At 45.4% G+C, this 15,493-nt stretch overlaps 1 protein-coding gene across 3 annotated transcripts in view; it reads left to right on the forward strand.

Moving 5' to 3' along the window:
• Positions 1-83: 83 nt before the first annotated feature.
• The window catches only part of NR6A1 (nuclear receptor subfamily 6 group A member 1), a 101,453-nt gene continuing 86,043 nt past the window's right edge, over positions 84-15,493 (forward strand). The window contains exon 1 of one of the 3 annotated variants that reach the window (XM_064468931.1): positions 84-336. In XM_064468931.1, the coding sequence (XP_064325001.1) occupies positions 270-336 (67 nt within the window). In that variant the 5' untranslated portion in view covers positions 84-269. The remainder of the gene's footprint in view (positions 337-15,493) is intronic. The other 2 variants (XM_064468930.1, XM_064468932.1) reach the window with 2 other exon arrangements.

Raw genomic sequence — 15,493 nt, forward strand, 5'->3', positions numbered from 1 at the left:
GACGGGGCGGGGTGGGCGTGGTCGGGGTGGGCGTGGCCGGGCGGGGTGGGCGTGGCGGCCCGGCGGGTACATCCGGGCGGCGCGGGCGGACTACCGTTCCCGTCGTGCCCCGCGGGAGGGCGGGGCGGCCCGGCCCGGCCCGGCCCGAGCGCGGCGCCCGCAGCGGCGGCTCTGGCTGTCAGCAGCGCCCGGAGCGGCCATGGGGCAGCGCGGCCGCCGGGGCCCCTGAGAGCCGCCGCGCCCCGGCCCGGCGCGGCCCCGGCGCCGCCATGGAGCTGGAGCCGCCCGCAGAGCTCCCGGAGCCCCGCGCCGCCGCCAAGGGGCCGCCCCGCAACGGTGAGTGGAGCGCGGGGCCGGCCCGGCCGCGGGCGCCCCTCGGGGCCGGGGCGGGCGGGCGGTGCGGCGGAGCCCGGGCCGGTGCGGCGGCGGTGCCGGCGATAACGGGGGCTGCGGCGGCTCGGCCGGCCCGCCGGGGCCGCGGCTGGGGGGTCGCGGCGGCGGCAACTTTCCGCGGTGGTGGTGGGGGGACAACAAAGGGCCGCGCCGGCCCGCGCGCGCTGCCCGCCGCTCGGTGCGGCGGGACCCGCCCGGGGGGCGGCGGGGGGCTCCGCTGGGAGCGGCTCCAGCCGCAGCCGGGGCGTCTCCTGCGCGCGTACCCGCTTCCCCCCTGATCCGGGGGCGGGGGGGGTTCCCCCACCGAAGCGCTCAGTCCCGCGGGTCGGGCGGCTGTGGCGCGGCGGGACCTCGCCGGTTGCCGCGTCCCGGCGCTCCGTCGCGGCCGCCGGTCCCGGCGGGAGGCGCAGCCTTGCTCGGGCCCGTCCCTCCCGCTGACCCCGCGGCGCGGGGGGCTGCCGCGGCGCTGGGTGGGTGGGTGGGTGGGTGGGTGGGTGTGCTGCTCCTCCTGCCCCTGCTCCTCCCGCCGCTGCTCGCGGCGTTTATAGGCACCATTTGGGACGCTTTTACACTTCCAGTATGCAGATACCGCATCTGCACTTGAATGTCCCTGCCAATTTTTATGGTTTACAATTGCATTTTACCATCTTACGGTACCCTTTTCTACAAAGGACTTGCTCAGACAAAAGAGGCTTCTTATCAGGCAGCCCCGCTGGCATTCGCTGGATACAAGCGCTACCAAAACATACACGGACCTGGCAATTACAGAAATGGGTATTTCTATAATTAGCCTGAAACGTAATTTAGAACTGCGTCCCTTTCTGAGGTTACTGGAAACTTAATTCCTCTTTTAATTAGATGATACTTTTCATCCTTAATAGTTCTTGAACTTTTTGATTTAATTTGGGAAGCGTCTGTTCCTTTCGTGCAACAATATTAACACTTTGCATCCACTCTTTTTTTCCCTGGGAAATGTGGCTTTTTGGGGGAATATCTCTTGATTCAGGACATCAGTTTTAAGAATTAGTTGTGTCTTGCGTAGCGAGTTCAAGTGATAGACGCTGTACCTGTGGCTGCAGTTAGTCTTTTGAATGGATGATGTAACAACTTTTTACTACTTTGCCTTAAAAAATGTGAAATACTGGCACGGTGTTGAGACATTGCTTGACCTTCAGTCTTTCTAAAGCCTACAGCAGCTGGGGGAGGAGCAGAAGAGAGTGGCTCGCTACTTTGTTGGCTTATAAAATATCTGCAAATAGTAATGGAAAATGAAGTGTCTTTAATGTTTCCTGGCTTTGGGGAAGATTTGCCGCACTTTTGATACCTTGAAGTACTTCACTCTTTATGGAAATGGTTAAAATTTTATGACATACATATAGATACACAGAAGAGAAAGATATATCTATATAAAAGTAGGATTATAGTCTTGGTGGCAATGTTAAAATCATTAATGAACTTAAGCTCTGCACGTGGCTTCTGTGTTAACCCCGAGTAAACGGTCACAAGTTTATTGGCATCTTCAGTGAAAGAAGCCTCAGAATAACTTTGAAATGCAGTTACGTGATTTCAGTTCAGCAGTTATGGTAAATTACAGCCTCATTATTTGATGGGGCATTTAACATTCTTAGAAGACAAGATGATGGTTTTCCTTACCAATTTGAGTACATCCCCTTCCCTGTAAGGAACGTATTTTTGTCGTCAAGCAAATCAATGGCAGGGAGTAAAATGAATTATTTTTAGAAATAATTTCATTAGGGCATTCATTTTTTCTGTACTACTGGCAATTATTTCTCAAGAAGGTCCCATTTAAGGCCAGTTTCCCTATAGCTTCAGTTGGCATCTTTTTCCTCTGTGAATGAAACATGATGGCTTTTACCCAGTTTTAATTCTTTTATGTTTTAACAAAAATAGCGATAAAGCAGGTTATCTAGAATTAAGGTAACTTTGGACATTCTGTGTAGTATGGTCTTGGAAAACAGATTTAAGTGTCAGGAAACTACTTGAATTTTGTGTTGCCTTAAAATTATCCCAGTTTCACATAGGTAGAGTATTAATCTGGATGAACCTCTTACCAGAGAGAAGAGGATAGTTGTAAGAGCGCAGATAATGTGAAGTTTTCAAAGAAAAACCCCATTCCTTGCATCCCTTCCCTCTTCCACAGCGTGCTCAAACTTTACTGGCACACGCTGACATTTTTAGTGGTTCTCTATGCTTGGTTGCTTTGCATCTGATGAGATAAGACTTTGCTTAACAAAGACTATTTCATTGATATAGTAAGGTCTTAGTTTACTTGCTATAAACATTTCTTTGAAGATTTAGGAGGAAAAACAAATCAAGTTGTCGACTGGCAATGCTGCTAAAGTCAAATGTCTCTGAATAAACAAGAAGCTACAGTGTTATTTTGACTTGATATTGGCTTGCTGAATGTGGATGGCTCTCGCTTTTGTAAATAACAATAGATTATAATAAATAATAAAATTGTGGGCTTGGGTCTATGATGGGAAATGAAAGACTTGTAACTAAGGAAGAACTTGATCCCTTTTATGATTTGATTTGGTGATGAGATGGAAAAATACCTCTTGGTGTAAAGTTGGAATTTGGTATTGATGGCTTCTGTAGATCATTAATCAGGAAAATGGGTTTATGCATGCCTCTTTGTACTAAAAACAGGACTAGCAATGTATGTTCTGCAGATGCAGTGTGTGATGTGACACTACAGCAATGGGTTTATTCCCTGCTTTGCTATAAAAGAGTAAAAAGATACCATATTATAGAAAATTGGGAAACTTTTCCATCTAGGAGGCTATTTCTTGACTGTTGAGAAGCAATAGTCATCTTTCTGTCCTGTCTCTGGCAAGTTGTTTGTAATACCTCTTTTTTGGTGAGGGCGAATGTGCAAGTGCTTTAGTAAATTACTGTTCAACTCTTACGTGGTGGTAGCTTTGAACAAATGCATTTACACTAGCATTCTCTGAGAATGAGAGCACAGTTTATCCTGTTGATAAACTGCCTATTTAAATAAAGCCTTCAGCAGTGTAATCTGGTAATTCTAATTAAGTCATTTACATAAAGAATTGGCCCAGGGTTTCATCAGATGGTTGCTGGTGAGCTGAAATGCATTCTTTCCCTCCAGCTGTATTAAACTAGCCTTTTGATCCTTTCCTTTTTTTAGCCTTCAAGCCAGAGTGGTTATCACTTTGCAGAGTTCGTTGAGAAAGGGAAGCTGGGGGACAAGAGGACCCTTCGAGGTTTTGTTTTAGTGTTAATTATTACAGTTCTAATTACCTAATTAGAAGACTGCCAGATTTATATGTTGATAAAAATGATTCTGTACAGGTTTTGTTAGAAAGAGGAAATATACCACTGACAGGCAAGCTTCAGTGAAGTTCTTTATTGGTAAATGATTACCCATAACTTATCTTGAAAGCAGTATATGTCTGGAGTATCTTAATTCTACTCCAGCTCTTCGATAAGGAGGCTTCATTTACAAAGGGTGGACCCCGTGTCCTTCAGAGAGCATAAGTTACACGTCTGCCTACCGTTGCCTAATCATACCAGTTATAGGCTTGTACAGGTGGTGAAATTCAAACAGAAATGTCTGGTCTGTGTGAAGGATTAGTTTTTTAAGCCCTCTTTCTCTTTGTGGATGCGTCAGGAAAAACCCCGATAAATTCACCAAGGCCGTAACGCCAGGCTGGCTACAAACTGCTGTGATGTCCTTGTCTGGACATACCTCTCAGTTGAAACTTGATGGAAACCTTAAATATTTTTCATGGAAATATAATCTGGAATTGTGAAGCCCTTGGGACTAAACCTGAAAATTCTCTTGCTGTATAAAACCACATCAGCTCTTCCAGCAGGAGGGACAAATTTCAGCGGTGGTACATGTTTCTAAAGGTGTACTTTGTGCTCAGGTTAGCGTGGTGGGTTCTCTGTACTGTTAATTAACCAGTTAGCGGGTGTATTTCCTGAAACTGTAAATGAGTGCAGTGCTTCTATAAATGTTAGGGTTTATTCTACTTAGTTGATGCCAACTCTGGCATGACTGAGAAGCACAGGGTTTATCTGTGGGAGTTGCTCTGGAGCCCTCAGATCATGAAGCCAAGTGATTAAATGATAGCTGTCATGGTTGTAGTAAAAAAAATTTGAAAAACTTCTGGTCTTTGAAAGTTCTGCCAAACACCAACTTGTCCTCCAAAAATCTCTTCATTCAGTCTCACAGCTGTAACTTGACTTTTTATGTTGTTTGGCAATACTTGCTAACAATTATTCCCAAGTTTATTGTTACTTTAGATGTTTTGGGTGTTTTTGCCAGAAGACTCTATCCTGTGCCTGTTCTATCAGCAGCTGTAAAGAAATGTCCTTTCTGTGGAACACAAGCAGTGATTATTCTTACCTGCAAATGACTTGATGTAATACAGCATTCTCTGTTACTGGGGCTTTGGCTTAAGGTGGGTAGCAGTCCAGCTGAGATCTTGGCTTAATTTGCAGTAGAAAGTAAGCTCGGGGCTTGATTTAAGATAGGCTTTTCCCAGAGTTAGGTCAGGGTGTCAGTTCAGCGGGAGCTGGGGTTGCTTTGCTTAGCCTGTGTTGACTGATTGGTTTGGGTACTGAAAGATTTTGGTTTTGATCTCTGCATATGACTGTACCTTATTTGTGGGAGCGGCCAGATTTGTTGAACTTCTGTGTGCTTATATACACCAAAGGTATTTTTGGGGGCTGGATTAATTCCAAACCCAGGCTTTAGCATCTAGCTTATTCCAAGCAGGCTCTGTCGAGGTGGTGTTCTTTGGTGGGGGCTGGGTAGGGTGCTTTCTTCCTGACTGGCACAACTGAGCTGTACCTTACTGCTGCCACTCCATACCAGTTTGTCAGCACACTGACAATTTCCTTAAAGCACCCCTATAATGGTCTTGGAGGCTTGAGTCTTCTCTAGGCAGCAGCAAAGCCAGAACTGGTAGCAGGAAGGGCTTATCCTGGTAGTATTATATGAACTGGTTGAAGTTACAGCTGCTGTGGTAGAGCTCTGGTTTTGCGATCCCCTCCTGCAGCTTGCAGTCTTGTGACGAAACACTGATCTGGGTTGGTTTTTTGTGGTGTCAGATTAATCAACTTTCTTGAACACCCATAAAAACTAACTGGTATTCTACTAATTAAATCATCTCATTTTAAATGAACAGTCTGTGCTAATTATAAGATGGTGGGTTTGAGGGGTCATAAAATTCTGACACCGACCCAATGTGCAAACTGGGAATCATAGTTAAGCCTCATCACTGCTGCTTCACTAGAAATTCTTAGTTGGTGCTTGCCAGCCAGAATGCTCTTCTGAGCTTTAACATTTGTTTTTTCTTGAAAGTGTGTGTGTCTAAAGAGGAAGCCAAGCTCCCACCAGAATTGATCTGATGGTCCCGTTGCAGTGTTTTACAAAATGAAAGAAAACTGAGGAAACATACATTTGGTGCTGGTAATAGCTCGCTACTACCAATTCACCGTAGCAAGCTGACAGCGGTTACTCAGTGCCTCCTGCTTTGCTTGCTGGCTTTGTGAAGCTTTGCTTTGCCCACTTCTATTTTGCTGCTTACCTGATGTGTACTGTATGGGTCTGTCACCTTAACACTTGTGCTGACCTTTAGTATTTCACTTTGATTCACATAGCGCCTCTGCTCAGTCAACTGTCCCTATCACAGGATGATATCCATAAAAATGACACTTCCTAGTCCTGAAAAAAAATCCCCAGGCCCATTGGAGACATGTGAAAAGGACACCCAGCGGGAAGAGAGGCCCATGTCTTGAAATATTCATCAATCATTTTCCTGGCACCAGGAAACCAATCAACTCTTCTAAGGGGTAGAGCGTAATCAATCACACAATGTGGGAAACAGGGATCGCTGGCCCTACCAGAAATGTTCCTTCATGTTGAAAGAGTAAAAGTGTTGTGTTTGTGCGTATTCACAAGTAGTAACTTACACCCTCGGTATAAAGGACTCAGTCTTTTGTAAAAGACAATTGGTGAAGAAAAGGGTTTAATGTTGTATAGGCAACCTAAGCTTGAACTAAAGGTTTTGTTTCTAGTGATGAAGTTGAGCTATGCTTTGCTTTGAGACTTTTTTCTTTACCTTTCTGTAGGTGAGGGTTTCATCTCCTGTTCCCAAACCTCTGTGTTCTGTAAGCGGCAAGTACAGCAGCACGGTATTTTTCTCTAGAGGATCAGAATTTTAAAATTTTGCACTTTCTTCATGAAACAACTTAAGTTTAAAATAGCTTGTATTGCAAACTGATATTGGGGGAGAAATGCAGCTCTAGATGCTTGCCCTCTTTCAATCTTTGTTTAAAAAAATAGGTTGCCCAATAATAAATAAACAGTAGTTGTCAACATCTGTAGGAAACCTTATTGTAGCAAGTGGGTAGGGGTTATTTTAAATCTTATTTTCTAGTAAGATGCTATAAATTGGAACAAGAGTTGTTTATAACTTTGTTCTTCCTGTGGAAACCTCTGCAACAGCTGTTACATAAGAAATGCTGTAATACTTATGGTAAAAAATTGGCAAGTAGATCGCTAGAATTCCTTCACCAGTAAAACATTTCTTGCATGCCTCGTAGGAAGTAGGAGGCATCGAGCTAATGGCCCGACTGAGCTCTGGCTTAGCGTTGCTCTGCCGATGCCCGTGGGGAGCGTGGCGCGGGGAGCGCGGGTGACCGCGGCGGCAGTGCTAGCCCTGGGTCGGCGGCTGGCTGGCGGGGGTGTTTCTGGGTGCTGCTTCTGCTGCTGCTCGCCGCTTTCATGTGCGTAGTCGGAGGGTTTGACACAGACTTGGCCGTGTGGTTCGAGTCCTGTGTCTGTTTTTCCTTTCTGTTCCAATAGCTACAGAAATTTGAAGTAAATGTCATAAATTTAAAAGGTCTAGCACTTTCCTGAGTATATTTGTTGGTGTAAAGTACCAGTTTTTCCCCGGTGGTGGGAGGCCAAAAGCCTCCATGGCAAGAGCCTTTTGTGTGCCCCCTCCGTTGCAGGGGTTTGCCTCTGGCCGAGAGAGCTGGGGTGGTGGCTGCCGCCCCTCGGGGCATGGCGGAGGGTGGGCACGGGGGGCAGAGGCTTCTCGGGGTCCCCAGTGCCTGGGGACGGCAGAGCGGGAGCCCCAGCCTGGCTTTAACCACGGGCAGCCTGCCTCACCAGGCACTGCCTGTGGGGCTGGGGGGAGCGCCAGCCTCCTCTGGGCTGTCCTCGTGGAAAAGAAGAGTCAAAGCTTTAGTGACTTGTGTCAAACACTAAGTACATTTTCCTGGCATATGGCCGTCTTCTGAAAAACACCTCAGGAATAAGTTACTCTTCCAGTGCATCCTATATCTGCCAAGAAGGAGCATTTCTAACCCTTAAAGCTTGACAAACAGGGCCTCAGAAATACTCTTTGACTTTAAGTTTGTCAAACCCTGGTGTTTAATGCGCATCTTTAAAGGAAATGCTGGGGTGGTTTTAGGCATAGCAAGTCCAAGCACATAACAAGATGTAGCTGGCAGGTGCCAGAGGTGAGACAGCAAGATCTGCTACGGTTGCCTTAAGAATGGCTTTTCCGCAATGCATGTGCGTATTGGTTAATAATGAAGATTGCTCTTAAATACTGAACAAAATCTCAAAATCCTGGTTAGTAATTAAAAGCTTTGAAATGACCTTGAATCTAAAGCTGTCTTGAAGTAAATTTAGGACTCTTCTCCATTGCAAAAGAGGATGGGTACAATGGTGTACTGTGCTCTTGGGTGAAAGGTTCCACGGCAGCCGTGGATGAACGCTGATTAGAAATGATCAGAATGCGGTTGAGGCACAAAGTGGCCATGTGGAATGGTCACAAGTCCCTTAAAAGGAAAAAGGGCTATATGTAGAAATAGGCAGAGAATAAAACTGCATGCTCACACCTAGCTGCTTGGAAATTTAGGTTTTTCTTTTAGATAGTTACTGTAATGGCTTACCCTACTTAATGAGAAACCCAGCTGGATATTTAATACCTGTTCTTAAAAACCTTTTTTCGTAGTCATTGAAGATAGTTACTTGTCATCCTGCAAATATATGAATTTAAACAGCTTCACCTCTACTGTCAGGAGTATTGTCACTGTGGGCTGTTGTTCTGAAAGTGTACTGTTCCAGGTCTCCAGCTTTATTATGGAGCTGGTGGTATCTTTGGTTGATTTTCTTAGTTCAGCGCTGGTCTGGTCTAAAATGATGTTGAAACCTTGTTTGTTAGAGTCTTTTTGAGCTATTGCTTTTTGGGTAAACCCTTAATTATTACGGACTTTGAAACTTTCATAAAAGTTGTCCTACCTGTCAGTAAGGAGGGTAACACCCTGTAGCTCATAAAATGATAAACTGGTAGAGGCAAGCCATAATGTATACATCTGTCTTTCTCCTATATCTAGGAGGCTTGTATCCACTTCGGTATTGATAGCTTAAAAATGGAAGGTTTGCAAAAACTAATCTTAGTGAAAGCTTAGTGGAGCTGACTTAAGTGTGCTGGAAGCTCCTGCTGTAGGTCTAGGCTTGCCCTCTCCAGAGCACCAGGGCAGTGTTAGAGCCGCTCATCTTATTCAGGTCACACTAGGATTATTTTTTTTTCTTCAGTAGAGTAAGATGTTTTCAAGCTTGGACACGGTTTGTGGTTGGGGTGGGGGTGCCGTAGGCTCGTGCTCAAATGACAAGCCTTACCCCACGCTGCTGGCCAAGCAGAACGTGGCCATCTGTGAAACGTGACAGTGATGAACAGCGGGGAGCGCCTAGGTGGGAGCGCTCTTACTCTGATTTTTAGTGATTAATTTCTAATTAACATACGAGGCGAGAACTCGAGAGACCCTGGTTCGTAAGTATGAAGATGTCAAGTGTTGCTGAGCAGTTGCCAGAGAAATAATATCAGAACAAATGTGGGCTGCGGTGGGCTTCTGCCCTGCGGAGCCTCGCAAAGGGAGCCGTCCGCCTCGCAGCGCAAGCTTGGCAAGCGCCGCAGGAGCGGAGTAAGCGAGGGGAGGCTAAATCACTGCTGGAAGCTGGCAGAGCTGCTGGGCGCTTATCTGCTGCTTTGTTTCATGGGTTTTTTAAAGTCTTTTTATTAATTCAGTGGAGATGCCAGTTGTCTGCAGAGACTTGTTCTGTTCTTTGTTTAAAGCTGAGAATACTGTTGAGAAATAAAGTATGACTATATATTCTTGAGGGTATGTGTATAGTAAATTGCCATGCCTGTGTCTTGTCCTGCCTTGGCTGGCTGTGTGAAGCCTCAAAGACTGACCTGAGGGTCATGTCCCGTTAATGCCATGGCCTTGTAGAGAGGGCGTAGTCCTAAGGATAGCACTGAGTGATGCCTTTGAGGACTGTTGTGCTCTCTGGGTGCTGCAACGTCCACCTGCAGAGCAACAGGAATACGAGCCCTTGACGGTTCTTACTGCAGGGATTAAAAATTAAGGTACAACTTTAAAAGCATGTTAATATTTGTTGTGACTAATCAGCTGAAGTGCACTCTCCCTGCACTGAGAAGCTTTGCAGCTGAGCATGCTACAGGTCAGGTAGCTGGGAGGCTCACGTGGATCCCCAGCAGATAAAATGAAGTACTGAATCTCTTTCCTCACCCACACACAAGACTAGCATCAGCCTGAATTGCCCCTCAAATGAGATGCTGCCTGGCTTTTAATTTGATTTGCTGCCCATTGAAATCACTGGCTTTCTGTAGCGCTTGTTTTGTGCTTTAGCACGTCGAGGCTTTCAGGTGAGAGCGCAAGCAGGAGCTCCTCGGCTTCGGCGATGGCTTGTTTTTAAGTGGCTCACTGATGAAGTGTGTGCTCCCCAGCTTCGGGCCTGGCTGCGATCTCTTGCTGTGAGTACGTGCTCCTGCTTGCTGTTGGGGAGCAGCGGGAGGGCGGCTGCCATGGGTGCGCTGCCCAGCGGGGCGCTGGGTGTCGGGGGGGCCGGGGGAGATGGCTGGGGAGCAGTGCAGGCTGTCCGGGGAGGGGTGGGCGAAGGCTGCACCCAGGGGATGGCAGCCCGCTCGCGAGCGGGGTCTTGCTTCCCTGAAGCGGATGGTGAGCGAGTTGTGTGTGTGCAGAAGGGGAGATACTGATACGCTTTGCCTCTCCAGCTGTCAGTGCAGTGGGAGACGATTTACTGACAAGCTAATTCCTTTAAGCTGCATTTTTGCTGCTGCATAAAAAAACCTGAGTGGTAAATCCCAGCTACTGAATTTTACCCTGGTTTTGAAAAATGTATACAATACTGACCTTTAAACATTTTTGTTTGCTGCCCTAGTAGATTACTCAGCCTCAAAGGAAGCATATAGATAGATTTCCCTTAGCAATATATAAAAATTACTTTAGAATTATAAAACTTGTAATCGTATGTCTTAACCTGAGATAAAAAAAGCAAAAACTGGCAGGTTTCCATGAAAAGGCAATGTAAAACGTGAACTCCTGTATTATTTTTACGAAGTTAGATTAAACTAGAATTAAAACTTCAGATTACACTTCAGAGCAACAGTACATACTAAATTCACTCCAAAATTCTTTTCCCATGAAGAAGAATGGGAGCTTATGTCTTTAAAAATGGAGGTATTTTTCCTGTATTTAAGGTCATTTCCTAGTACAAGTGGAGATAAACATGCAGAAGTATCCAAATGTTAGGAATGATGCTTCTATCCTGAAGTATATTTTCTACCTGTCAGTTTCTGATATGCTTTTTAAGATACTTGGATGTGTGTTGCCACAATTAAAAGCTAATAAGAGATGTGTCATCCTCCAAAATGAGATTATGGCAGTAGACAGATGTGTCTGGAATGAGCCCCAAAGAAAGGGGAGTGTTTCTGGAATTGCAAGCAGCAGGAGCTAATGTGGTTTGCAAACATGGTAGACGGTAGGCAGAGAGGTAGGTGGGGAGAAAGAATCAAATTTCCCTTGGTTCTTGCCTGTATGTAATCCCTGTCCCTGGGAGGCCAAGTGCTGAGTGTAAGCTTTTCACTCCAACAAAACCCAAGATACTGGCATTGGTAGGGCTAAAAGGGAAGTACTCAGTGAGACTGGAAGGCTGTAGATCACTGACTTTCATGAGGGCAAGATGCTTGAATCAAGAGTGGAAGGAAAACATTTTAACAGGGCATAAAACTCTCAGATTCCATAGCAGGTATTATAGTCATGGCGAGCTGTGACTGCTCTCTGGGTCCAGGTAACTGAAGCTGCAGCGTGCCAGCCATTTTTATACCTGTTTTCAGGAGGAATTCTAGGGTGTGTGCTGGCCTGGCTGCTGGGAGCTCGGATGAGCGGTGGTGCACAGCGCTGTCCCGTGTCCGCTGCAAAGCAGAGTGCCTGCTCGCGCTGCAGCATCGGCACCGGGCATCCCTGCGGCATGGCGAACTCTGGGTTGATCCCTCTGCCCCTGAAGGACAGGGCATTTATAGCAGTCATCACCGTGAGCTGCAACACTTCCAGGTGGCCTGTGGGAAATGAAGACCTTGCAAGAATGAAAGAGCAACAGCCACAGCTATACCCATGCTGACAAATTAAACGTGAAGCTCATTCATTGATTTGGTCCTCAGGTGATGTGCAGGGAGAGCTACAGCTCTGGTGATCGATTCATACAGTACAGAATATATCGTACTTCTAAAATATGTCACCTCCATGTGCTGAACCATAAGACATGTAGATTCAAATACAGAATGCCAACAATGGCATATTTGCTGCAACCCAACCATCTCATTTCATAACTGAGCGTTATAGGAATGTACTGTACCTAGGCAGTTGTAAAGCTTCTTCCCTCCAATGCTGTTTTAATGTCGATTATACATTCAGTGGTTGATTTGGATGATTCAGTCCTTCTGTGTACGTGTGGTAACAATGAGGAAACTTGTTTCCATGTGTAGTGCTTACACCTATTTTTCACATTCTAGGATTCTGTCGAGATCCTCCCACAGAGCACGATTCATCCACTAGTAAGTAGTAGTTAGTCTTCTCATCTCCAGGCTAGTGCAGTGAGCCAAGTCCTAGTAGGCATTGGCAGTGTACGGCTGAAGTCCGTTAGAGTTAGAAGCTGTAATATTATCTCCACTAATTAAAATTTGAAGATAAATGCTGTTAAATTAATTAACCTTGAGGTTAGGGAAAAAAGCTATTTTCAGACTCATCACATGTCTGCATCAACAGGATCCCAGTTCGTCAGTGGCATTTGTGCACTAGCTGCTGAATTAAAAGGGCACATGACCTGCTTTGTGAAGGTGAAAAGGTCCATTTACAGTAGTGTTTCTAGCCTGACACCTAGAACCGCTCACCTCTGGGAGCACTGGCGACTTTGCAGCATGATTTCTGGCATATTCTGTATGTCATAATGTGCTATTTATCAGTAGAAGAGTATTAATCTGGGTTGGTGTTAACTCTTAAATACCAGTGGCATCTCTGCTCTTGCATAATATCAGTCAATTCTGTGTTTTAATGTAGGTAATTCAAGTGGACTCAATAGGTGGGTTTCGCTATAGTAGTGATGGCCTTGTCTTGACCATCACTTTATCAGTGATCAAAAAGTAAATAAAGAACTTCCACAGATTTACAGAAAGATTATGCAATTGATCTTTCAATATTGGAGTAGTCTGGGCTGCCTGGTAGCCAATATCCTATTCACCAGGTATAGACGATGCAAAGTGTCCTGTCTAGGGACAAGACAGCATGTGTGTGGAATGGGGCACTGTGTGCTGAGCAGCACTGGCTGTGAAACAAGTAGAGGAATTTATGAGTAAGTGCCTGTTATTGCAATGCAGTAGCAAAAAGCACTAATGTGGTCCTTTGGAAACTGAAAGTAGGTCTTATGTTTACTGCTTCTCTAATACTGGCTGTGCTGCATTGGAATGCTGACACTGTAATGCTGCGTACAACCCTGGTGCTGATAGCTTGAAATATTGGGAATTGCCCCAAAAGATTGAGGCAGCCTGATAGTCTTGGCTTTTTCAGCTTATCAAAAAGATTGAGAGTAATTACACTGAATTACAGCTGCGGAGAGAATATCCTGGACAGTAAGAAGTTCCTAAAGAAGAGACCCAATATAAATATTCAGACTGCAAACTGAAGCTATGAATTCAAATTAAGAATAGTTTCAACTGAATATAACTTTTACTATTGGTTATTACTTTATTTTGTAGGCTTTTTTGTCCTCAAGTCAGAATATAGTGCCTTTTAAAAACAGAGGAGCCTTGTGAATAAGGGAAATGCTATATTCTGAAATCTTTGTTTTTCTGTGATAATTGAAGGTGACTGTACACTGCTGTACTGATGATCTGCCTCAATGCTTAAAAGCCTGGCTTCTTCAGGAACTGTTTGGTATTTCAGAACGTGTAGTTTTGGTTCTGAATGAAATGCTTGGAAAATGAAAGGAAACGTCGCCAAAAGATTGTAAAACACTTTGATACTGATCTGTGGCGAAAGATTAGCATGAATCTCAATTTACAGGCAAAGAAACTAGATGTTTTAGTAAGACCTGTTTTTTAGGCTTCATTAATGTAGTTTCAGTCCCCTTTAAATGAATACCTGGTACACCTCACGGAGCTCTTCTGGTGGCTTGCACTAAGTGACTGAATGTCACTTCTCATTTAGGGCATGCCTGGAGGCTTTATTGATTGTAATTATTTTTCTAAAAAGCATTGCTTCTTGACCATGTACTAAGTTTTCCGCTTTTGTAGCCTAAAAGTCTAGAATAAGATGCAAAATTTCTATGAACCTCTAGAGGAATGAGTTGGCTGCCGCAGTTGGCTGAGCGCAGCCCTAACGTACCGTGCTGTTACCGAGGGGTGGCTCAGAGCGCTTCCATCTGCACCACCCCATTTTGCAGCAGAGCCTGCTAAATCCCCCCGTGAAGCAGTAGTGGTCACCTCTCAAGAGGGGGACGGCGCTCTGTTTCAGAAAACACAGGAGGCTTCTGGAAACCTAGTCCATAACGTTACGTGGTAAAGCTGATACCACAGCAACATGCAGCTCCTTTCTGCTTTGATTTCTCTGTCTTAGGAGGCATTTCAGGAATCCCGTGACTTTTGATGGCATCAATAAATCAGATACCATCCCAGCAGAATTTTACTGGAATGTAAACAGGCGTTTAAAATAACAATGTCTGTATAGTGTTCATCGAGGGATACAGTGCAGGTATAGCTCTTTGAGTATGTGGAACATTAAGCTGCTGTGAATGTTTCCTTTCAGTTATGTTAGGCAGGAGGTGTGATTGTTTTCCATGTTAATGAAAATAATGCAAAATATTTGTTATGAGATGACCTTACTTGCCACTTCTCTTCCCAAACAGCATGTGTTTTCAGTGTTGAGGTGAGACAAGAAGCCCTACCCAGTGTAGGGGAAAGGGGAGGGATGTCTCTGTACAGTAAAATTTAGCTGATAAGGGATAATGAATCACCTTTAGCTTGACTCTGGTGAGTAGTAGCCGATCTGGGGAACCGCAGGCTGGTCAGCCTCATCTCAGTCCCTGGAAAGAGTATGGAGCAAATCCTCCTGAAAGGTGTTTCCAAGCTCTTGAAGGGGACAGGAAGGTAACTGGGAACATTTGCCATGGGTTTACCAAGGGGAGATCATGCCTGCCCAACATCATTCCTTCTGTGATGCAATGATTGGATCCCTGAATGGGGAGAGAACAATCTGTCATTAACCTTAACCAAGGGTTTTGATGGCATCTCCCATATCATCCTTGTAGCCAAACTGCACTGCAAGGAAACCATGGCTGAAAAGCTAACCATGCTATCTTATTCAAAGGGTAGCAGTCAAGAGTTCAAAGACTAACTGGTGGCTAGTTAGTCAGTGGTGGTCCTTGGGAGTCAATATTGGGGCCATTTAGCAATTTCATCAACCATCTGGATGATGGGACAGAATACATGCATCAGACTTGCAGATGCACCATATTGATACTTTGGAGGGCACAGCTGCTATTCAGAAGGACCTCGGTAACCTGGAGGGAAAGGGCTGACTGAAACTTCAAAGTTAGAGACACAAATGTCAAGCTGTGCATCTAGAATGTAATAACCCCACGCAACAGTGCAGGCTGGGGAGCAGCTCTGCAGAAAGGACCCGGGGTCCTGGTGGACCTCATGAGTGTGAGTCA

The sequence above is a fragment of the Phalacrocorax carbo genome, chromosome 18 (assembly GCF_963921805.1).
Source record: "Phalacrocorax carbo chromosome 18, bPhaCar2.1, whole genome shotgun sequence".
NCBI classification, from domain to species: domain Eukaryota; kingdom Metazoa; phylum Chordata; class Aves; order Suliformes; family Phalacrocoracidae; genus Phalacrocorax; species Phalacrocorax carbo.